The sequence below is a fragment of the Chiloscyllium punctatum genome, chromosome 2 (genome assembly GCF_047496795.1).
Source record: "Chiloscyllium punctatum isolate Juve2018m chromosome 2, sChiPun1.3, whole genome shotgun sequence".
Classification (NCBI taxonomy): domain Eukaryota; kingdom Metazoa; phylum Chordata; class Chondrichthyes; order Orectolobiformes; family Hemiscylliidae; genus Chiloscyllium; species Chiloscyllium punctatum.
In genome coordinates this window covers 97,433,351-97,459,361 of record NC_092740.1, presented here as the reverse complement: position 1 = coordinate 97,459,361, position 26,011 = coordinate 97,433,351, and the positions used below count along the sequence as shown (strand labels likewise).

The following is a 26,011-nucleotide window of genomic DNA, read 5'->3' as shown; positions in this document are numbered from 1 at the left end:
ACTTACTATATGGTGAAACACACGAATGGCCAAAAGCTAGTGATTACTTGTTGATAATTATGGCAGTATTATTCAGCATCTTTCGAGTCAACAAAGTAAATGCAGCAATTTTTATCACTGGAGACACAATGAGGTAAAGTTCCTGATGTACTGTAGACACCAAATCTCACTAGCAGAGTGCACAAATCAGAAGATTATGCTTCTAATTTTGTCACTGGTGTTATTGTTTCAGATTTTTTTTTATTGACTATTTTCTCTGTCAAACAGAAACCATGCAGTAGGTCTTGCATTATCCCAGATATAATGCTTAAATTATGCAAATAAGATTCCAGGATAATGTTTTCAGCTTTAGCTCTTCCCAAAATGAACTCACAACCTCTATATATTTGTTTCTGTTTGAAACAGACCACAACTATTTTGGAGCTTGAGAATGTGAAAACACTAACATTTTGCTAATAAAAATGGGAACCCACTCAATCCGTTTGAAGGCAACTATTGATAACTATGAATCAAAGCTTCTCACCAACTGCTCGCCCCATCTGTAACACCATTTCTACCGTGTACTCTACAGTAGTGAACTAAGCTGTAACAATTTGAGCATGGCTATAGAATGACTGAAAATATTTTGGGGAGCCTAGAGTTACCATTATGACTCATTTTCAGGACTTGACTGAAAAATTGGATACACCTTGGTGATACATTTGAGGTCCAATTCATTGTCAAAATTACTGTTGCTTTTTCTAAACAGTCATCTAGTTAATCAAATCTGGCAGTGACAGACTTTACTAGAGGTTCTCACAATGTGCCATGATGGTATTCTATCAATTCTGCAATTCCTTCTGTTGGTTCATCTTAAGAGATCCACAGAAAAAGAAGAACAATGACATTTGGATTGCAATCCTGACTGGCTACTCAACTCGCTCTAGTCCTCATCCAGTTGTGGATAATATTAACCTGTGAGCATGGTATATTGAAATGGTTATGGAAAGAGCCAGTTTCTGTGTCCTCTAATTGTTCCCACTCAATTTTTTGGTCACTCATTTCCAAGCAGCTTGAACAGTGGTATCCTAGAATCCCTAAACTGCAGAAAGATGTCATTCAGCCCATCATGTCTGCACTGACCCTTCAAAGAGTATCCTACCCAAGCCCTTACATTTTCCCTATTATCCCACATTTCCCATGGGAAATTAATCTAGCTTACAAGTCTCTGGACACTACAGACAATTTAGCGTGGTCAATCCACCTAACCTGCACATTTTTTGACTGAGTGTGGAAACCAAAACACCTGGAGGAAATCCATGCAGTTACAGGGAGAATGTCCAAGCTCCATGCAGACAGTTTCCTCAGACTGGAATTGAACTGTGTGGCACTGAGCCACCATGCTTTCCATCTTTGAGCCAGGAGGCTGGATTCAAGATCTTCCCTCCCAGAGGTGTGCAATGGCATCTCTGAATAGGTTGATTACAAAGTACTGCCAAGCAACCTTTCCTGCTTTCAAAATAAATTATATGATAATGTACCTTTCTGTGAAACCTTTCTGCATACAAATTTGCTGCTATGTTGATTTAGTTTTCAAATAATCACTGCTGCATTGTTTGAGAATGCTTTGGAATGTCCTGGTGTCAAAGGAATGCAAGTTTCTGTGGTTAATATGTGAAGAGTTCTGTGTTTTAAAGCTATATCCTCCAACCTTCATGTACTGTGTCTCTTAAGTTGGGGTAAAACTATATGGCACAGGAGAAGGGCTTTTTGGTACTGTTGAGTATGACAAATGAGTCTTGCTAGGTTATGCCTGACATAGAGTAGGAATATATATGCGCAGAAAATTAGACAGATTAAGTCTGGTATTGCTAATGCCAGATAACCATTTCCTTATTTGAATCTAATAGGTCTAGGTGAAGGTATTTATTCATTGGGTGATATCTTCACTAGATGTTTAAGCCTCTCATTGAAAAGTGAACGTTCTCCTGCCCCAAAGAGGGAAATCCTCCAATGGCTGATCTCCCCCTTCAAGTCCTCCAGCATAACCAAGTTAAATGCAGAAATTTTAATTATTGCCAAAATTTCAGCAAAGGGTAATATTGTGACGACGAAAAGTTAGTTAATTTATCATGATACTTATGACGAATTATGGAATTTACTTGTTTTAAAGTGTGTACAAAGTACAACTGGAAATTCTCAGTTCATCTCAGTTAAAGTTTCCCAGCAGAAATTGTTGATGTGCTAAATAGTGGTTAGCAGATCTGAATTACATGTTTGGTTGAAATGTTAGTTGCTTTTGTCTCTTGTACTGCTAGCTACTAGCTGGCAGTACAAGATTCAAGTCTTGTACATAGTTTTACATAGTATTTAAAGCATAGATAAAAATGCCATTTGGATAATTCTCATGATTCTTGAGAGCTTCTACCCACTATTCATGTAAAACAATTGATATTGCTGGTAGCTGTAAATCAGCATTCAAGATTGCATTCTCCATGCCAACACCTCTAACAGTCTATTTGCCAACTATTCAGCAATCTCCTCTCTTGCAGTACAAATGTTGGTTTTCCACTTGAATTGGTCTTCTTGCAAATTGCTATGATGGCTGACACCAAAAAATGAGCAGAGTATTGAAGAACATCTATACGCCATAAATATTGATGTGATGAAGTAAATCTGGCCTTCCATAGACTGGCTTTGTGGTACTTCTTGTACAAGGATCAGAAAGTAGTGACTCTATTATTCTAAAGGCATTTCTATTTCATGTACAATCATCTTTTCTCAACAATTTGGACATTGTCTGCATGATAAGTTCCATGCATTTTTACCAATTGAACATCTTACTAGAATTATGTAGAATCTACATAATCAGATCCCATTTTAGCATTTATGTTCCATATGAATTTAATCTCAATTTTCTATTTTTTTCTTCCCTTGTTAACCAATTTCTCCTTAAATACTATTTGCTTCAATTCTGTATTCTTAAATATAATTCTATCAAGTCACCTCTCTTCCTTGTATAAAAGGAAGGGAACCAGTCTGTTCAATCTTTCCAGATTAGTATAACTCTCTGATTTGGTTTTTTTATGGGTTGAGGGCTTCACTGGCTCAGCCAACATTTATTGCCCATCCCTAATTGCTTAGAGGGTACTTAAGAGTCAGCCACATTGCTGTGGGTACAGGATCACATGTGGGCCAGACGAGATAAGGATGTCAGTTTTCTTCCCGAAAGGAATTTAGCGAACCAGATAATCGGCAATGGATTCATGGTCATCATTAAAATCTTTGTGTCAGATTTTTATTGAATTCAAATTCCACCATCTGCTGTGATGGGATTTGAACCTGGTTTCTCAGAATCGTACCTGGATGTCTGAATTACAAGTCTAGCAGCAATGCCTCTAGAACATCACTGCTCCTAAATTAGCCTAATAAGTTGATCCCAGTGTTCCATATCTTTTTTATAGTATGCTGGGTGAAAATGCAGAGTATTATAAAGCTTGTTTTGTCGTGCAGTTTCTACAATTGATTATTTCATGAATTTTATCTTAAATTTCCTAAATACATTGCTGCTGTTAGTATATACTGTACTATTGCAGAAGCGATTTGATTTTCACTAATGGAGTCCTAATGTCTGAAAAGAACCATCACCTAGCTACTCTAATCCCACTCTCCACCACTTGGCCCATTGCCATGGATCTTATGACATTTCAAGTGCTCATCCCTGCATCATGTAAGGGGTTGTGATGTTTCCTGCCTCTATTGCCCTCCCATGCAGTGCATTCCAGGTTTCCAGCACCCGCTGGGTAAAAAAAACATTTCTCAAAAACACTTTCTAACCCTCCTGCCCCTCACCTTAAAAAAAATTATGCCTCCTTGCAGAACAGCTGGTTCCTATCCACCTTGTCCTTGCCCCTCAATCTATACACGTCAGTAAAGAGGTCCCCCCCCCCCCCCACCCCCACCTCTTCTGCTGTACAGAAAACAGTTTGAACCCATGCAGCTATTGATAGGTTATGTAATTGGGCAAAATTTGGCAAATGAAGTATAATATGGGAAAATGAGAAGTTGTTCATTTTGGAAGGGAGAGCATAAGAACAGTATTACTTAAATGGAGAAAGCTCCAACACACAACACAGCTGGCAACATCTGTGGGAAGAAGGCAGAGTTAGTGTTTCAAGACCAGTGACTCTTTAAAATGCAACATCCCAGTGTTTCTTTGTCTTTGAGGAGTAGCATAATGAGCAAAAGCCACATGGGGATAAAAAAAGAAAATGAGATCATAGAAATTATTTTTACAGAAGATCTATTTTATTTGTCTGTTGTAGTACACAGACGATGTTCATGTGTGGAATGAACGTCTTGAGGTGGATGTGGATACAATCACAATGTTTAAAAGACAGTTTGATCGGTACAGTACACGAATAGGACAGATTTGGTGGGATATGGGCCACGGGCAGGTAGATGGGACTAGTTTAGCTTGTGCTTATTTTCAGCAGAGACTGGTTGAACCAAAGCGTCTGTTTCCGTGCTATATGACTCTATGACACCATATGTATTCAAAATCTCTTCCACTTCCTCATTCCCCATGCTCTCTTCTGTGTCCACCTCCAAGGGACCAACTTCTGCGCTTCTTTTCCTTCAACCACCTTACCGTTAATGCTGACAGGGATTCCACTGCAATTCCACAACCTCAGCATAGTAAATGAAAAGATGCTGCTGCCTGGCCTAATTCTCTGGATTGCCTGTTTTCCCTGCGCAGAGGACAAGCTCTAGGGGAATGCACTGAGCTGCAATAGCGCCACTGGCTTCCGATGTGAAGCTCTGAGATGTCAATACTAAGAGGTGAGGCGGGGTTAAAGGATGACGACAAGAGGTTTCCACTGACAACCATCAGGGCCTCATTCCAATAGGCGGATTTGTATTGGGGAAGTGGGCTGGAGCGAGTGTAAATCAGCCAGGGGCTGGCCAATACCTGGGGAATGCGGGCATTCGGCTTTTTGAGTGACAGGCTGCAGGGCAGGAGAGAGCCACTTTGACTTTTGGACCCTCGGTGGCGATGCGATAGCTGTTCTAACATTGGCACCACTTTTCCGCAATGTTTGCGATCCCGTGAATGCTGTGGTAGTGTTTACTCAGCCGGAGGGAGTTGCACTGAAGGTTGACCTTGGGCGAGCCCCAAATCGGTTATCAGTGTTTGTTTTTTCCCCTGAGACTGGGTGCAGTTTTTCAGCTAAAGTGCGTGCTGAAAAGTTTTTACAGCTTTGTTTCGTTTTTGTCTAAGTTGCGGAATGGCGGACGGAGAAGAGCTGCTTAATGCGGCGGAGTTTATAAAAGGTGACGGCTTGTGTAACTGATATTGATTTGGTATGGCTTACATTGAGGAGCAGATTCTAAACTCCGTGGTTTTAAAGCATGGCGGTTTTAAATTTTAAATGGTTCCGAGTTAGGCAGCAGCCTATCGCGAAGCGCCTGAACCATGGATGTGGTTGTTTGTGTGGGTGAAGACAGACGCTTTGCTACTTCATGCAGTTTGTAAATGTGCAGCAACGGTACATCCTTAATGGGGCACGGTCAATGCTGTTTATCTCTTCTATTGTTACTTGTGTTTCAGATCGGCTGTATTTTGCTATTCTTCGACATAAGCCCAAAAACACAGCGAACACGCACTATTTTAGCATTGATGACGAACTTGTATATGAAAAGTGAGTATATTTTCGAGACTTGACATATTTTTTTAAAAATCAGGAAGACTTTTTTTTGAAATGTCACTTTTTAAAAACTCAGATGCACCTCAGTTACTGCGCAGCATCGCCCTCGATATGCCAGAGCAATCCTTTTGATTAAAAAGTTGGTTCGAGTCAATTTAGACATACTTTCACTTTAACCAAGTCATTATGTCAAATTTGCTTCTGAACGGAAGGGTTAACACAAAGTCTTTCTCGCTGCGTTTATATACTTAAGACCAATCCTTGTTACATTAATTCATCAGTGTGGTTAAGACGCAGTGTGATTTTAAACTAGCGAAACCCCTAAAAACGTAAAGGGGTGCTAAAGAAGTATTCTGTCGTGATAGCATTTACAACTGTGTGGGACAGACTTGATGGTATTTATCTTTAATGTGAACTTGCATGTTTCTTCATTACATTTTTTATTTTCTAGTTTCTATGCAGATTTCGGTCCTCTGAACATGGCCATGTTATACAGATACTGCTGCAAACTAAACAAAAAAATAAAGGTAAATTGAAATGAGTTTTTTTTGAAAGGGGGGGTCTAAATGTGCTTTTAAACAAATGTCAAGAGCTCCACAGCTAAGATTTCAAGATAGCCACCATAGTGTATAAGTGAGAAAAGTTACAGAAGATGTCTGGGTTTTCCAGGAGAGATTTAAGTTAAATTTGTGTGCATTGGTTGATCGTTGTTCCAAAAAACACCTGCAGTCATTCCAGTATAGGCTAAATTTCTCCTTTTTTTAACAGTGGAATACTGAAATGTGAACTTTATCAACCCATTCAAAAATGTTACCTCTCACCTGAGGAGTTGATGAGACTTGAACCTGGTCCTCCTTGCTCACAGGCAGGGGCACCATGGGGCTGCTGTTGGGTAGCTTGGCTAAGTGTGCCATAAGTGCAGAACTGGAGAGTTTTAGTCAATAATTCACTACTTGATGTTGTCATCAGATAATCACCTGAGGATTATCACATTGGGGAAAGGAGATGGCGGTGGAGAGGAAGGTGCATAATTCAGTGTTCTTCTGAAAGTGACTTGTTTCTTTTGTTTCCACCGAATATTAAACTTTATAATGGGAACTGTTTAAGTAAATTTTTTTTTGGTCCTGTAATTGTATCTTCCTGCAGTGTTGGCACTGAAGTCCATAATTTTGGAGGATGGAGGAGGGTTTAAATATATCCAAAAAGTATTTTTTTAAAATGCCAGCATTTCCTGGTTTAAATGTGGGCATAAAAATGTTTAATTGCTTAGATCATGAGATGTTTCATACTTGGATTATATAGTCTGTGCATTTGTTGTTTTGCAAGGTTCGATTTTATATATTTCATCTTAGAACTGATTCTCCATGACCATTCATCAAAACTAGGTGGAGGAAAAACACCATCAAATTCTGCATGTTTGAGAAAAACGTGATCTAATGTAGTCTGATTACTTGACCACAGTTAAAATTATGCATTTAAAAACAATAAAAATTTTTAAGTTGGTGAGCTTAAAGAATGTATGGAATTATCAATCTTTTTTTTTATATTTACAATTTCTCCACTTGGGTCAGTTTTCCAGCTCTGGCTACATTCTCATCAATCACCTCTGCACCCTCCCCAGAGCAACTAATCCTTCCTGTAATGTGGTGACTGGAACTGCACATAGTATGCCTGTTGTGGCCTCACCAGTGTCTTATACAGTTTCATCATTGTACTCTCTACATTGTGTTCTGTATCTATGCCAATGAAGGAGAGCATACCATATAGAACATAGAACAATATAGCACAGAACAGGTCCTTCGGACCTCTGTTGCGCCGACCTGTGAACTATTCTCAGCTCATACCCCTACACTATTCCATCATCATCCATGTGCTTATCCAAGGATTGTTTAAATCTCCCAAATGTGGCTGAGTTAACTACATTGGCAGGCAGAGCATTCCACGCCCTTACCACTCTGAGTAAAGAACCTGCCTCTGACCTCTGAATTAAATCTATCACCCCTCAATTTGTAGTTATGCCCCTCATACAAGCTGACGTCATCATCATCCTAGGAAAAAGATTTTCACTGTCTACCCTATCTAATCCTCTGATTGTTTTGTATGTCTCTATCAAATCCCCTCTTAGCCATCTTCTTGCCAATGAGAACAGGTTCAAGTCTCTCAGCCTTTCCTCATAAGACCTTCCCTCCAGACCAGGCTATATACTGGTAAATTTCCTCTGCACCTCTTCCAATGCTTCCACATCCTTCCCGAAATATGGCGACCAGAACTGTACACAATATTCCAAGTGTGGCCGCAATAGCATTTTGTATAGTTGCAGCATGGTATTGCGGCTCTGGAACTCCATCCCTCTACCAATGAAACCTATCACACCATATGCCTCCTTAACAGCACTATCAACTTGGGTGGCAACGTTCAGGGATCTATACACATGGACTCCAAGATCCTGCTGCACATTCACACTATCAAGAATCTTTCCATTAACCCAGTACTCTGCCTTTCTGTTATTCTTCCCAAAGTGTATCACCTCACATTTAGCTGCATTGAACTCCATTTGCCACCCCTCAGCCCAATTCTGCAGTTTATCAAAGTTCCCCTGCAACCTGTAACATTCCAAACTGTCCACTACTCCACTGACTTTAGTGTCCTCTGCAAATTGACGAATCCATCCACATATGCCTGCATTTAAGTCATTTATAAAAATGACAAACACCTATGTCTTCTTTAAAACCTTATCTGCCTGTATTCTTCTGTTAACTGTTTAGTAAGACAGTTGAATTCACAGAGTTATATAGTCATAGGAATATACACCACAGAAACAGACCCTTCGGTCCAACCTGTCCACGCTGACTAAATATCACAACCCAGTCTAGTCCCACCTGCCAGCACCTGGCCCATATCCCTCCAAACTCCTCCTATTCATATACCCATCCAGATGCCTTTTAGATGTTGCAATTGTACCAGCCTCCTCCACTTCCTCTGGCAGCTCATTCCGTACACACACCACCCTCTGTGTGAAAAAGTTGCCCCTTAGGTTTTTTTTAAATATCTTTTTCCCCTCTCACCTAAACCTATGCCCTCTAGTTCTGGATTCCTCTACCCCAGGGAAAAGACTTTGTCTATTTATCCAATTTACGCCCATAAAGATTTTTATAAACCTCTATACGATCATCCCTTAGCCTCCGCCGCTCCAGGGAAAACAGTCCCAGTTTGTTCAGCCTCTCGCTATAGCTCAAATCCTCCAACCCTGGCAAAATTCTTGAAAGGGTTCAGAAACGATTTACAAGTTTCACAACAGGAGACAGAATTGCATGCAATATTCCAACTGTGGCCTAACCAATGACCTGTACAGCCACAACATGACCTCCCAACTCCTGTACTCAATACTCTGACTAATAAAAGAAAGCATACCAAACGTCGTCTTCATTATTCTATCTACCTGCAACTCCACTTTCAAGGAGCTATGAAGCTGCACTCCAAGTCTCTTTGTTCAGCAACACTCCCTAGGACCTTACCATTAAGTGTATAAGTCCTGCTAAGATTTGCTTACATATAATGCAGCACCTCATATTTATCTGAATTAAACTCCATCTGCCACTTCTCAGCCCGTTGGCCTGTCTGTTCAAGATCCTGTTCCTTCTTCACTGTCTACTACACCTCCAATTTTGGTCTCATCTGCAAACTTACTAACTATACCTCTTATGTTCACATCTAAGTCACTTATGTAAATAACAAAAAGTAGTGAACTCAGCACTGATCCTTGTGGCAGTCCACTGGTCACAGGCCTCCACTCTGAAAATGCACCCTCCACCACCACTCTCTGTCTTCTACCTTTGAGCCAGTTCTATATCCAAATGGCAAGTTCTCCCTGTATTCCATGAGATCTAACCTTGCTAACCAGTCTCCCATGGGGAACCTTGTCATTGTAACCTTGAGTTACTTTGACTCGCATCATCGTAAGGACCACACTCTCGATTAGATGTGAAACTTCAGTTTCAGAACTGTTGCTCCACAATAAATTACCATTCTCTCCACTCGTTCAATTGGCTATTTTACATTTTTGATCAATTAATTGATGTATTAATAGCATCCCAGAATTTGATGACATCGTGTATGGAATGAGCTGCCAGTGGAAGTGGTGGAGGCTGGTACAGTTGCAACATTTAAGAGGCTTATATGAATAGGAAGGGTTTGGTGGGATATGACCCGGGTGCTGGCAGGTGGGATTGGATTGGGTTGGGATATCTGGTCGGTATAGACTGGTTGGACCGAAGGGTCTCTTTCCATGCTGTACACCTCTATGACTCTATGATCATCCCATGTTATAAAAAAAAATCAAGTTGTGTAACATGCATATTTCTGTTTTTTGAGATTTTTTTTGTGAACCATCCACCTATTCTGTTGAGTAGGCATGATCCTTGAATATCTTGTTAAGACCCATCTCCTCCTACTTCAGGACCATAATTTCCCCTTGCACCGTGATCAACAATGCCCCCCAACTGCATCTCTTCCGTTTCCCACACCTGTCCTCAAATCCTGCACCCCCACCACCACAACAAAGATAGAGTCCTCGGTCCTCACAATCTACCGCACCAATCTCCCAGTTCAGTGTCCTCCATAATTTTCCACAATTTGCAGTATGACCCCACCACCAAAATGATATTTCCCTCCCCTCCCTATATTTTTTTTTGCCGGAACCATTTCCTCCATGACTCCCTCTTTAGGTCGGCACTCCCCATCAACCTCTGCTCCACACCAGGTACCTTTCCCTGTGGCTGCAGGAGGTGCAAAACCCCCCCTCTTTCCTCTCCTCTTACTTCTGTCCAAGGCTCCAAAGAATAATTCCAAGTCCAGCAAAGATTCACCTGTATTTCCTCTAATCTGATTAATTGCATCCATTGCTCCTAATGTGGTCTACTCTACATCAGAGAGAGTGAGCGCAAACTCGGGGACTGGTTCAGGGAACATCTATGGTCCATACACTCCAATCAACCTTCTGGTTGCCAGCCATTTCAACTCTCCTCCCACTCCCCGATGACATTTACAACCTGGCCTGCCTTCACCATCAAAATAAGGCCACAAGCAAACTGGAGGAAGAACACCACCTCATCTTCTGCCTCTGGAGCTTACAACCACACGGCCTTAATATAGAATTCACCAGCTTTCAAATCCGCTCCAGCCTTTACACTCTGCTCTGCCCTTTGACCTGACCTGTCCATTTCCTTCTCACCTATCCTCTCCACCCTTCCCACTGACCAATTACAATCACCTCCTACCTTCATCCACCTGTCTTCCCCCAGCACCTTTATTTGTTTATTTATTTCTCAAGTCCCTTCCCCCTCCCCTGTCCTGATGAAAGGTTCCAACCTGAAATGCCAACTCCCCTGGTTCTCCGTTGCTTGACCTGCTGTGCTTTTTCCAGCTTCACACTTTATTGACTCTGACTTTCTAGTAGCTGCAGTCCTTGCTATCTCCAACATACTTCAATTATTGAACTGAAGACATTAGATTTCTTGGTGTAGTACATTTTGATGGTACCTCTTCATAGGCACCTCAATCTTACTGATTTATATAGGATCTTGATATGTCCCACATGAATCGGCGACATTATTTGTAGATATCATTATTGATCCACAAATTCACTTTTTGTTTCTCATCCAACTGTTGTCAAGGATATTCTTGGCATACTTTTAGTTTGAAAGTTATTCCGTCCTTGTTTTTATTCAAAATGCATTATCAACAGCACAAAATTAAAGTGCCTGAGAAACCCCTCATTTGTAAAGAGAAAAATCTACATTAATATTTCAAGTTAGATGGCTGGTCTTCAGAACCCCTGTATTCCTGAATTTTGTTCTTTTCTTGCTCATGTCCTCTAGAACTTTTTGGTAGACATTTTTCCTTTCAAACCATTCCACCTAGATATATCAAAATTCGTGGGCATTTCCCTTAGGCTGATTTGACAAAATGTACTTGTGTTTTTGCCATTGTCTGTGATGTATCAGTAGAAATTAGTAATTTTTGCTTTTGGATCTTTTGACAGAGTGAGACTGCGTGAACCTAGTTACTATCTGTAATCCTAGAAACTTTTTTTATCCATGAGGCAGCCACACCATCTCCTGAAATCCCTGCAGGACTTGAATTGATTTGGCCCACTTAAGTACATATGTACAATTCTTCTTTTGGTAACAATTAAACTGTTCATACAATTTTCAAGGACAGATTCTGATATGTTTCTCAAGATCAGAGGGGTAGTGATTGATGGGAAATGTTCATCCTGGAGTTCAGTTACTAGTGGTGTACTACAAGGATCTGTATTGGGTCCACTACTGTTTGTCATTTTTATAAATGACCTGATGAGGGCCTAGAAGGATGAGTTAGTAAATTTGTGAGCAACACGAAGGTCGGCACAGTTGTGGGTAGTGCCGAGGGATGTTGTAAGTTACAGAGGGACATTGATAAGCTGCAGAGCTGGGCTGAGAGATGGCAAATGGAGTTTAATGAAGAAAAGTATGAGGTGATTCACTTTGGAAGGTGTAACAAGAATACTGGGCAAATGGTAAAATTCTTGGTAGTGTAGATGAGCAGAGTGATCTCAGTGACCATGTACACCGATCCCTGAAAGTTGCCACCCAGGTTGATAGATGTGTTAAGAAGGCATGCGGTGTGTTGGCTCTTATTAGTAGTGGGACTGGGTTTCAGAACCATGAGGTCATGCTGCAGCTGTACAAAACTCTGGTGCGGCCGCACTTAGAGTATTGCATGCAGTCCTAATCTCTGCATTATAGGAAGGATGTCGAAGCTTTAGAAAGGGTTCAGAGGAGATTTACTAGAATGTTGTTTGATATGGAGGGAAGGTCATATGAGGAAAGGTTAAGGGACCTGAGGCTGTTTTGATTAGGGAAGAAGGTTGAGAGGTGACTTAATTGAGACATGTAAGATAATCAGAGGGTTAGATCAGGTGGACAGTGAGTGCCATTTTCTTAGGATGATGATGGCTCGCATGAAGGGGCATAGCTTCAACTTGAGAGATGATAGATATAGGACAGATGTCAAAAGTAGTTTCTTTACTCCGTGTACTAGGGGTGTGAAATGCACTGCCTGCAACAGTTGTACACTCGCCAACTTTAAGGGAATTTATATGGTCACTGGATAGGCATATGGATGAGAATGGAACAGTGTTGGATAAATATGCTTCAGATTGGTGTCTCAGGGTGGCAGAACATCAAGGGCCGAAGAGTCTGTACTGCGTTGTTATGTTCTATCAAGCCAGTAGCTGGTCTCTGTTCTCACACACACTTGATCTTTGGTAGATTCATCCTTTCAACAGTTTACACTAACACTGAATTTTCTTGCTAAAGTACAGTTACTTGATTTTTAAAAAGTTGCTACTTTTTGCTTGAAATCAACATTGAGTCTTGCAACAGCAAGTATTGTAATTTGTTCATGGGTTGTCCTCTGTGACACCATGACTTGAATCTTGCCCTTGGTCCCTGTACCAACAAATATGCTAAGGGTTTTGAAAATAAACAAAGAATCAGACATGGATTCCTTTTTATTTTTCTTCTATACTCTGTTGAGACACGAATGTGGTATCTCAAGTGGACAAAATGCACTATATAATTTTGTAAACACTACATCCCTCACTTTCTCAGTAAATGAATGAAAGTGTGTTTCAATGATTAGCTTGCAGGAATGTAAATGAGCTTATGCACAACTGAATGTTCAACTTCACCATAACGCTATTATGTATTTCAAATTTTGTATTGACCTATCCATGTAATCAGACTTATTAAACATGATAGCCTTTGGCTTTTAACAGCAGATAATCCATTTTGTAGTTTAGTCACTTCAGAATGGTGGATCTTTTCTCTCTCAGTATTGTAGGGTATTGTCTAACATCGGGTGTGGTCTTAGTTAACTAATGTTCATCTTGATGTTGATGTCAGAATCCAACTCAGTGCTTGTATATGATGTTTTCAGTACTACTTTTTGAAGTGTGACATGTTTTGTCTTTGCAAACTGTACATGGCAGTGATTCTCTTCTGCTGATCCCAAATGCCTGGATATCATTTTGGGTTGTTTGCTTTTCAGCATTAAATTTCACAATTTCAATTTATCTCCTGGCTTTATGGTAGCTCTAAGTATTTCATTTTGCTCCAATTCACTTTCACTTGATCCTTTCTTTCTATGTTGTCTTTTGTGTGCGTGGTGATTACTAACATTTTTTCAAGGTTGCTCATGAAAATGTGTTTACAGAGAATGTGTAAACATGATTGTAATTGGAGGTATTCCACTTGTGTAGAGTTGCTGTCTAATTGCCTTTTTATCAAGTAGCATAAATCTCTACTTTTTTGTATTGAGAAGCTAAGTAGCTGATGAATATTGAACTCATCACTGAGCATTGACCATTTATGTTTGCTGAAGGACTCCGAACAAGGTGAAGATTGGTCAAGGTTTTGTTGAGGTTGATATACTTGTTTCCATGACACTGAATCTGCTCTTGTCAGTGACAATAAATAGGTTTTCATCCATATACACCTTGTCTCTGTGGCACTGCTGAATGTTCAGGCATATTAAGAAGGTTATAAAAGTTTGGCATTGAAGTTGTTTCCATGGTGAACAGATTTTTTATGTCCTATCAAACAGTGAATTCCTGGAAACTATTCTTTTTTGCATTTTTAAGTTTTTTTTGTTTGGTTTTGACAAGTTGACACCAAAATTGAAGGTGTAGTACACAGTGAAGAAGGTTACTTCCAAGTACAATGGGACCTTGCTGAGATGGGCCGATGGGCCAAGGACTGGCAGATCCAGCTTAATGTAGAAAAATGTGAGGTACTACATTTTGGTAAGGCAAACCAGGGCAGGGTTTGTGCAATTAATGGTAGGGTCCTGGGGAATGTTGCTGAAAAACGTGATCTACGGGTGCAGACGCATAGTTCTTTGAAAGTGGAGTCGCAAGTAGACAGGGTGAAGAAGGTGTTTTAGTACACTTGCCTTCATTGGTCAGTGCATTGAGTATAGGAGTTGGGATGTCAAGTTGCGACAGTACAGGACTGTTTTAAAATAATGTTCAATCCTGGTCTCCCTGCTGTAAGAAGGATGCTAAGAAGCTTGAAAGGGTTCAGAAAAGATTTACAAGGCCGTTGCTGGGATTGGAGGGTTTGAGCTTTAAGGAGCTGCTAAATAGGCTGGGGCTTTTTTCCCTGGAGCATTAGAGTCTGAAGACTTGAGCTTTATAAAACGATGAGGGGCATAGATAAGATAAGAGCAAAGGTCTCTTTCCCCCCCCAGTGTTGAAGAGTTCAAAGCTACAGGACATAGGTTTAAGTTGAGTGGGGAAAGAAGTAAAAGGGACCTAAGGGGCATGTCTTTCATGTATGGAATGAGCTGTCAAGGAAGTGTGAAGGCTGGTACAGTTACAACATTTTAAAAGGCATCTGGATGGGTATATGAATAGGAAGGGTTTGCGGGGATATGGGCTAAGTACTAGCAAATGGGACTAGATTAACTTAGGATATCTGGTCAGCATGGATGAGTTGGACCGAAGGGTCTGTTTCTGTATTGTATAATTCTATGACTCTGATTCTAATTCACTGCTAACTTTCATGTGCTGGACCTGACAAAATATATTCAGAATGTGGAATGGCAACACAGTGATGATCTCATTTCAAGCTTAGTGAAGACTTTTTGAATGTTTTTACTTGTAGATTCTCTAAGCTGCCTCTATTATGTGCAATAGCCAATTTTCAGTTTTCTGATTTGCTTCTCACTTCATGTATCAGAAGATTGGGCATGCTTAACAAAACAATGATTTAATTTTTGAGTTGTAGTCATTTTATTAGGACATAATTGTCTCAAATTTCCAATTCTTCACTCCATAGGCTTTTTCTTTTGTGCTTGTAATAGCAGTCCTACACATTCACATTGTGAAGATACAAATGATAGTTCTGTAGAGACATCAAAAGCATAGGTCATAATCAGCAATGCTAGGAGAGTGTGAGATCAAACATCTGAGATCCCATTGCGGCTAAAATAAAGCCTCTATGATGATTAGAAGTTAATATTGACCCTGTAAAATTATCCAATGTGCATTTACAACTGGCTGATCTTGCTGTTGCTAATCTTGTGCTAGAATGCTTCAATGTATCTATCAATAGTCTAATGCCTTGGTGTATTTTTCTAAATTTCAAACCTAAAATGCAGTCTACAGAACGTAGACAAAGACCTTCCAAAAATGTCATAACTTTCATATTTTCACACTGTCTTTTGGAAAGTTTTTTTTCCAGTAAGATTCAGTGTGAATGCTTTTTAATCAGAACTTTGCATGCAATTAAAATGTGAGTTCTTTTTATTTTCCTCCTACATTCCTTTGCTGGAGCTTTAAGTGGGCAAATGCACATTGCAGTTTTCAGTACATTATAATTGGTACAATTCTAAATATATTTCTGAGCTGAAAAATTGACCATGACTCCAACTGTGGTAGAGCCCCAAATATGCAATTTTTTTAGCTTAAAAATGGTGGTCAACTTTTGAGGTTAAGCCTAAATATGTTTTGTTGACAGCTGCATTGACTGATGACACAATCTCCTGTAGCTATTACAAAACCATACTGTAACATTCAGCTGAAAATTTAAGGTCTTCTCTTCCTTTAATCTTGAGCTGTAGATTCAAGTTTGTTTGTAGCAATCACTGTTAGCCTAATTTGTTGATACTTGATTTATGGTAACATTACAGTACATGGTACGGGAGGATGTGCATAATTATTTCTATTTTCATTCTGGAACTAATTTTTTTGGGTAGAGAATTTAAACAAAAATATTACAAACAATAACATGGTATTTTCCAGAAAGCCTAGAGTGGAATTGAATTTGATAGCATGTGAAAACTTAATTCAGTATTACTGAAAGCCGATTATTGAGGTAGAACTGATCTATTTAAATTAATTATTTCTTCTGACTGTGTTACAATTGTGTTTTTATGTTCGCACTAGATGCTCACGTAGTTGTCGAGTTACTTAATGAGTACAGGATTACTTAATATACTGAGCACAAATGATATTTTCATCAACCCATTTTGCAAAATATCCTGTTGTGGGTAAACCTAGGATGATTATCAAGTGCCATGCTTATCTTGGGATGACTGTGCGATAAATGAATCAGTCAACATTTACCTTTGCTAACGTAGGCAGTTTAGAAAGGGCCATTTTTTAAAGGGTGTATTTAAGAACAACACCGATAAGTGAAGTGTTGCAGTTTATTAGCACTCATTCAAGTAACATACAGCTTTTGTTGCAAGGTGAGAGCTAACTGGGCATTATCTCAGTGTTAGTAGTGAGATGTTGAAAGGCACATTCTGAAATCATAACTTCAAGATCTTTCGTCTGAAAGATGATGATGATCTATTTGCAGTAAGGTGTAAGATATAGCTTGAGGACAAACATGAATCATGTGACATCATGCATCTCACTCCTGAAATTTGCTCTTCAATTGAGCATGGATCTGATTTCCTGCTCAGCTGAGCAGGTGCAGATGGATCATGGTGGCCATTTTTGCACTGATAACAGACCCTTTGCAATTAAAAATGTGTATCAAGAAATTCATTAAAAGAAGCCATCCACAGGTGTGGTTTGGCTGTGTCTTAAGACTTGGTGAATATTATTAAATTTGAAATTATGATGCCTAGTATACATTGATTCCTTATTCTAAAGCTACTTCACATGGCATTATATTAAGCTCCTGTCACAAAAGCTGCTTTTTAAAGATCAGATTACCTACAGTGTGGAAACAGGCCTTTGGCCCAACAAATTCATACCGACCCTCCAAAGTGTATCCCACCCAGACTCGCTTCCCTGCGTTTACCCCTGACTAATGCGCCTAATACTGTGGGCAACTTAGCATGGCCAATTCACCTAATTTGCTCATCTTTGGACTGTAGGAAGAAACCAGAGCACCCGGAGGAAACCCACGCAAGCACTGGGAGAATGTGCAAACTCCACACAGTCGCCTGAGGCTAGAATCGAACCTGGGTCCTTGGCACTGGGCCACCATGCCACCCCACTTTTACCATTTTAACCTCACTTTTGCCTTTACTTTGATTTCTATGTCTTTCCTCCTTGAAGGCGTTGAGTAATTTCCCAAAGGACAGATTGCATTTTGAACTGAAAGTGATCATGAGAGGGACACTGGTGCTGCCACAAGTGTTTTGTTTGTTTTTTTTTCCCCTCCTTCCCCCTTCCCCAGCCTCTTCAATTTCTCTTTCTTTACTCTCCTGATAAATGAATTTAGTCAGACTTGGGGTACTCCAACCACTGAATGAAAATTGCCTTTGAGGACCTTGCATAGGAGTATATGTGTGTGTGCTTTTCTTTCCAAGAGGCTACAAGTTTGGAGTGGTGTAGGAGAGAATAGTATGATCCAGCAGATATCAAGTCTAAGTTCAATCCTTTACTTTGACTGTATCTTTCCCTGGTTTTATTACGACCATTTGGTTAACTAGATTGTAATCAAATACCTTGACCCCACTTCAACCTTTTGCAATGCCTCCCGGGCCATTCTGTTTTTGAAAAGTTGCAATCCTCCGATTAATTAGCTGAGATTCAGAATTGTCATCTTGATGAGCTATCTGAAGTGCACTTTTTTTTTATATCAAAGATTGAGTGTGAAATCACCTTTATCTACCCTGACAAGTTAAGCATTTATCACTAAGCCATTAGGATGAAATTCACCTGACTTTGATGTCTTACCGTTGTGACCTATTAGATAATGTAATAAAATAATCAGATGCTTTCTGAAATCTTGTGTTCAGAGAGCAATAAGGCAACAACTGAGTAGGCTGATGTGGTTCCTGTTAGCAAATTGAGTTACTACACCAAACATTTGTATACAATGTGCAGGAACTGTGGGTAGAAGCCAACTCCCTTTTACATGCAAATTTGGAACATTAATGCATAAAAGTTCTAAGTCCGAAACATGGTGCTTGTTTAGGGTTAGTGGTACTTATAATATGTAGGGTTAGATCAATAGTACATACTGACTTAATTTGGAGCAGAGCATGTTTTTAAATAACAAACGTGCATATAGAGAGGGTCAGAATCCATTTTCAGCTTCTGGGACTAACTGACTTCAGTTTCCAATTATGGAACATTAATACAGTTCAGTATTTGATAGCATATTAAATAATGTGGAGAATAAACTGCAGAGAATTCCAATGGACTTTAATGTCTATTTTTGACTTGTGTACTGGTGCTCAAAATTTGTAGAATGCTTTCTTGTAAAATGACTGTGTTGGAAAGAAGCTTGTTGCTTCCATAAGAGCTAGAATTAGGCAGGTGGTACTCAAACAAGTACATTTGCCACTATGTGTAACTGAATAGATATATTTGGATATGTAATATTGCAATGGTTTTGTAGAACAAGAACTTTAAACCTGATGCTGTATATCAGACCGCACATTTAAAAAGTCTGAAGTATACTTACACATTTATGGTATGAAACTGAATGATACTGTTGAAACATAAATGGTTGAAACACATTTATAGTATGATGCTGAATGATACTGTTGAAGCATAAAATATCAACCAAAATCTACTGATACAGCCTTTGGTCATTTGAACCTAAAATTGCTAGATTCTGACATCAAAATTAAAATCAACTCATGGTCTACCATGTGAACATTTATTCCTACCTTAAAAGGTAGGACTCCAATATGGACTCTGTAGGAGTCACCTCAAAACATGGGTCATACTATTACCTGCCAAAGATCCTATCTGTCAATTGGGAGGACAAACACAAGTGACTACAGTACAAAATTTATACAAGTTAGGATGAATTGGCATCCTAATTTTGACAAGAGGATGTCTGATGTAAGTATCAGTCACCACAAAATAGAATAATTAGATATGGGCTTATTTCGGTATTACCAACTGGTGTATCTTGGCTTTTGGATTTTTTTTCCGGGGTAAAGTTTTTCTTCTATACCAAGTCTGTCCATTCCCAGCACTGATATTCACCTTTTTAGCATGCAGTTCAGCCCAAAAATGATTGATAAACGATGAAGTCTATAACATTTAATGACTTAAAAACAAACATGGAAGTCAGATTGAGTTTATTAACCTGTGTCTAATGATTTCATTGAAATTGTCTGTTGAATTGTTCACAATTTAAGGGGCTTTTGCAAAATTGGGGAGGCTAGCATCACATCACAAAGTCAGACTGTGTCTCTTAAAGAAGAGAGATACGTTGTGGCTGGTTGAGGTAATAGAACTGGTTACAAGAGTGTGACCAAGACTTCGTTTGTAGGATGGCTCAGTAGGGCAGAGATGAGCTTCAAGATTTTCCAGAGCTGCACGGAAGGCCTTTGAAGAGGTGGAGAGATGTCCTCTATCTACAGGGAGCTAGGAAACCTTTTATAACAAATGAATGTACACTTCTGTGGCATTCAGTGTCAGGAGCCTATTCCTAAGGACCGGAATAAAATGGCACAAAATAAGTTTAATGACCTTTTGATGTTTTGGTTGTAAGTTTGTGGTCTGCAATGTTAACTGTTTCTCTTTCTGCAGTTGCTGCCAGACCTGTTGAGTGTTTGCAGCATTTTGAATTTTTATAAAACTTTTAATGTGGGAACCCATTGCGTGGTTTGAAAACAAAGGAAGAGGGCAGACTTGAATTTCTAAAGCATTGTTTCACAACTGCCACGTACCATCGTGAAGCAAATGAATGGCTGATGAAATATCTTTGAACTGTCATCACTGGCTGACAAATGTTCTGTAATGCAACAATGTGAGCATTGCAATCAAAGAGCATTTATTATAGTGAAATAATAATGCTTTTTTTCTGGTAATGTCTGAGATATAATGCCAGGATCTTTTGTATTATTTTGCCACTAGATTTAGAGCAAGCCTCCATTTAACCTCTCATCTGAAAGACTAGCTCTGATTGCGAGGTATTGATGGAGCATTGCAATTTGCCAGTTGCATTTGCCACTTGTCTCTGATCCAATTATCCCCTAATCCCATTTCACTGATAAGCTACTGTGATTTACTTTGCAGAACACCATGAAAAATTGACTAGTTAGACAAAATGGTTTTAAAGCTGACGTGCTGTTTCCAGCAAAATTAAAAAGTGCATTGGCAAAACTGTCAAATTATAAATAACGTTTGTCACTTAGCTTACTACGTCCAGCTTTAGTTGCATTGTGATAATGTTTGTTTTTGTTGTAGTCGTTTACTATGGGGAGGAAGAAAATAGTTCACTACACAGGGTGTGATCAGAAGAAACAAGCAAATGCAGCAGTCCTAATTGGGTCCTTTTCGGTAAGTGTGTTGTGATCCATTTTAAATATGTAGTCATTTCATAGAAGTGCTATGGGATGTTCATACACTCTTTCTTTCGTTTGAGCTGAAATGCAAGAGTTATGTCGGTTCAGTTAATAGTGAGGTAAGGTGTGTTTTAAGCAGAGCACATAGGCCATGAAACCATAAGGTTTGGGAGCAGAATTGACTCATTCAGCCCATCAAGTCTGCTTTGCCATTCGATCATGGCTAACGTTTCTTAACCCCATCCTCCTACTTTCTCCCAATAACCTTTTTTTTTGATCTGTCTTCTAATTCAGAACCTATCTATCTCTGTCTTAACTGCACTCAATGACGTGGCCTCCACAGCCCTCCGCAATGAGCCTTACAGATTAACCGCTGAAGAAATTCCTTCTTATCTCTGTTCTAAAGGGCTTTCTCTTCACTCGGAATCTGAGCCCTCAGGCCATAGTGTCTCCTAGTGAAAACATCTTCTCTACGTCCACCCTATCCAATCCTCTCTGAAACCAACAGAATACAATTGGATATCCCTTCATCCTTCTAAATGCCATTGAGTACAGACCAAGAATACTCACGGGGCAAGCCCTTCATCCCAGGGATCATTCCTATAAACTTCCTCTGGAACCCCTCTTTTCTTAGATACAGAGCCTAAAATTGCTCAGTGTTCCAATTGAGGCCTATCCCATAGCCTTTGATAGTCTTGACAGTACATTTCTGCTGTTGTATTCTCCCCCTGTTGAAATGAATGCTAATGTTGCATTTGCCTTCCTCGCTGCCATATTAACCCTAAGACAATCCTTAAGTAAGACTCCCAAGTAATTTTGTGCTTCAGATTTCCGAAAGCCTTTCCCCACTTAGATTATCAATGCCTCTGCTCTCCTGACCAAAGTGTATAATCTCTCACTAACCCACATTGTATTCCATTTTCCACTTTGCCCACTCTCCCAGCCTGTCCAAGTCCTTCTGTAGCCTTGCTGCTTCCTCAACGCCACTTGTCCATCCACCCATCTTTGTCATTTGTAAACTCAGTTCCTTCATCCAGATCATTAGTGTATAAGTTGTAGTCCCAAAATTGACCTCTATGGAACTCCACTAGTCATCAGCTATTATCCTGAAAAAGACCTCTTTTTAACCCTAGTCTCAGCTTTCTGTCAGTCAGCCAATCTTTATCTATGCCAGCACCTTGCCCCTAACACCATAAGCTCTTATCTTATTTAGCTGCTTCCTGCGTGGACCTTGTCAAATGCCTTCTGGAAATCTAATGGGATCACGTCCACTGGCTCTCCTTTGTCGAACTTGCTTACTACCTCCTCAAAGAATTCTACCTGATTTGACAGGTATGAGCTCCCCTTGATGAAGCCATGCTGATTCAGCCCTATTTTACCATACACTTCCAAGTACTCCAGAATCTCATCCTTAATAATAACTCTCAAATCTTACCAATGGCCAGCCTACAATTTCCAGTCTTCTGCCTCCCTCCTTTTAAATAGGGGTGCTACATTAGTCATTTTCCAGTCACCTAGGACCCTCCCAACTCCAGTGAGTCCTAAAAGATCACCACCAATGTATGTACAATCTCTCTAGCTATCTCCTTCAGAATTCTGGTATGTAGTCTATCTGGTCTATTTATCTACCTCCAGACCTTTCACATTTCCCAGCACCTTCTTCTTAGTGAAGGCTACTTCATTCACCTCTGCACGCTCTCCGTCACGGCTCCCCACCCCCCCCCCCAAAAAAAACTTTGGCATACTGCAGGCGTCTATCACTGAAAACATGCAAAAACTGTATTCCGTTCCTCCATTTTTTTTTTCCATTTACTACTTCTCCAGTGGTCCAATGTCCACACTTACCCCTCTGTCTTACCTTTTTTACGTATCTAAAATAAAAACACCTGAAATTTTCTTTTAATATTACTAGTTAACTTTGTCTCCTGTTCATCTTTCTCCCCTTATTGCTCTTTTTAAACTTTATTCTGCTTCCCCTTCTCCCCAGTCCTCTGGCTTCCCGCTAATCTTTGTCATAATGTATATTTTTTCTTTTGCTTTCATGCTTTCTCTGAGGTCCCTTGTCAGCAATGGTTCCATCGTCCTCCTTTTGTACACTTCTGCTTCCTTGTGATGAATTTCTGCTGAGTCTCCCGAATTACCCTCTGAAACTGCTGCAGTTGCTGCTCCACCATCATCTTGACTAGGTTTCCCTTCCAATCAACTCTAGCCAGCATCTCCCTCATCTTTACAGTTACCTCAGGAAATGTATCATTTTTTCATATCAGAGCAACTAATTAATGAGGAAGGAAAACTAACGGGGAGGTTACGTCTCTCCTCTACGAACCTGAAAAGGGCTGGATGTTTATCTGTTTCACTCATTATTTTAAGCATTGCATAAAACTATTCCTGACGTTCAGTAAGCACTCAAGCAATTTTTTTTCCAGCAAGGTAATGCTTTTTATTTACAATTCAAGACTTTAAGATTGCTTTGCTTTGCTTTGTTTTAGGATCCTGAGCTAAATTGGTTGTCATGCAGCAGTTTGTACATAGGCTGCTTTTTATGAATTTGCTTATGGTTGCAGGTATTGAAGATGTTCATTATGGCACTTTTTTTTTCCCTGTAATATAGAATTGTAACTTTAAATGGCACATGTTTAAAACCTTTTTACTTGCACAAACAAGGTAAGTAAATGCAGAGACACAAATGTCCAAGCTTGAGATTTTAGCCCTGATTGCTTGCTGAATGTTATAGCTTCCTCAGCTTTACCAAGTGGCAATCTTGGCGTTGGCATATGACCTTTACTGAACACTGCATATCTTCCAAGATAAAAATCAACAAAAGGTTATAGTCCAACAGGTTTATTTGGAAGTATTAGCTTTTGGAGTGCTGCTCCTTCATCAGGTAGCTGTGGAGCAGAATCATTCATTCCTTATTTTGATTATGCTGCTCAAAAGATTTAAATGGTAATCACAGTAATTTGCAGAAAATTACTTATTACATGATTAATATATTATGGTTTCCATTTTTAGATTTCATTCATTCAAAATGAATAATTGTACAGATCCCATTTGCAGCATCTCTGGAGAGGAAAACAAAATTTAACTTTTCAACTCCAGAATCAACAGAATCCGTTCTATTGTTCACTATTGCTCTCGCTCTCGTGATGCTCATAAGCCTACTGTGTTTATCCAGCAATAGTGAGAGGGAATTTGTTTTAGGAAACAGACCATTGCCTCCCTGTTACAAAGGTAAAGGATATTATTTAGTGGGTCCAGACCTCACTGAAGGTAGAGGGAGAACCAGCAGTGGTCATGGTCCATGTTGATAGCATAAGCAGTCCTGCAGGCAAACTTTAGGGATTTAGGAAAAAGAGTAGCAAGCTGGACCTCCACAGTTGTTAATCTCCCGATTACTAGGGTATTATATGCTAGTGAGCATAGACACTGAGAATAGAGCAGATCTATGCTTTGAAGTTGTGAAGCAAAGAGGGTTTTAAATGCTTAGAACATCTGCTTTAGTGCCGACACCTGAACAGAAACATTAGTTTTTTCTTTCCCTTTTTGCTAGAGTTTTTGGGGAGGGATTAAATTCATTTTGCAGGAGTATTAGAACTAGAAGATAGTGGAAGGGAAAGAACCAGTACACACCAGGTGCACAGAATTGGGATAGACAGATCTAGATTAGGTAACATCAAGTTATTAGCTCTGACCCAGAGCAATTGGAATCTAAATTAGGTTTGCTCTACATATATCTGAAAGCTTTGCAAAATAAGATCAGTAAGCTGGTAACCTTCATGTATAGTAATGGTATGGTGACAAAAGAAACTTGGTTTAAAGAAGATCTGGACTGGGTATTATTATCTTTGCTGTACACTTTCTATCTAAGATAAGAAAGAAAGGGGATTTTGTAATACTGATTAATGCAAATACAAATTGCTGGAGAGAGAGGATACCTGAGAGTTAGCCACGGCTAAAGGCACAATTTGTTTGGTTAAAGCTCAGTAGCAGTATCATATTTAATGGATGTATTATATACACCAGCGCTAGTTGGAAAGATATGAATGAATATATTTGGAGGGAAATTAGAAGGAAACTATATAGAGCATTTCTAATGTGGAACTTTTCTAGTGCATCTGTAGAGTATAATTCTGAAATTTATTTTGTAAGATGGCATGAAGTTTATGAATTATGTTCATGAAAATTTGCTGGATCTGTACATTTCTTGACATCATAAGAGACATTCCTGGCACTGGTTCTGGGAAATCAGTTAGGTCAAGTGGACTAAGTGTTAGCATGCAATATTTTGGGGACAATGATCATTGTAAGAGGAGGTTCATGCTGTGGTAAAAGGTGAGTAAAAATTTTGAGAGAGGATAACTTCAACGAGGTTTAGCTCAGTACATTGGAATCAAAGATTGACAGGAATAACTGAATAATGGCTGTCTTTTAAGTGGAGATACAGTCAATACATTCCTACAAAGAGGAAAGATGGAGCAAACAAACGAGTGCACCTTAATGATACAAAGAGTAACATGAAAGAGAAAAGGAGTGCAGAAAATAGATGTTAAAATTCACGATAGGGGAACCATGCTGAAAATATAGTCCTTTTAGAGGATAAATGTAAAAATTGAGGCAGAGTATAAGAGATGGTTAGCCAATGTAAGAGGGGAAACTGAAAGTCTTCAATAGATAGATAAATAGTAAGGATGATAAAAAGAAGGAATGTGTCCTATTAAGGACAAAAAAGAATTTGTGCATAGTTGAGGTATTAAACAATAATTTATGTTAATTTTAACTAAGATAGAAATATGCAAATCATAGTGGAAAAAGTAGGTAATTGGGAAAAATTTACATGTTGGTATGACCATGGTCTTTCCATCCTCATACAGTGTAGTACCAGCTGACAATTGAAAATGTTATGTTTTTGCATAATAAAACATGGTCTAAGGATAAGCCTGACAGCTACAGATCAGCCAGTTTAACCTCAGTTGGGAACACTTTTAGAAGTGATAATCTGGGACAAAATT

General features: G+C 39.4%; 1 protein-coding gene across 4 annotated transcripts in view; it reads left to right on the top strand.

Moving 5' to 3' along the window:
• LOC140486934 (dual specificity protein phosphatase CDC14A-like) overlaps positions 1-26,011 on the top strand; it is a 97,114-nt gene that overhangs the window by 12,934 nt on the left and 58,169 nt on the right. For 2 of the 4 annotated variants that reach the window (XR_011962675.1, XM_072586143.1), the window contains exons 2-4: positions 5,591-5,681; positions 6,139-6,214; positions 20,905-20,997. Coding sequence is in view for 3 of the 4 variants with exons in the window: in XM_072586143.1 (XP_072442244.1) it covers positions 5,591-5,681; positions 6,139-6,214; positions 20,905-20,997 (260 nt within the window). In the remaining variant the exon portion in view is untranslated. Of the gene's footprint in view, positions 1-4,983; positions 5,314-5,590; positions 5,682-6,138; positions 6,215-20,904; positions 20,998-26,011 lie in introns of those variants that run through there. The other 2 variants (XM_072586166.1, XM_072586152.1) reach the window with 2 other exon arrangements.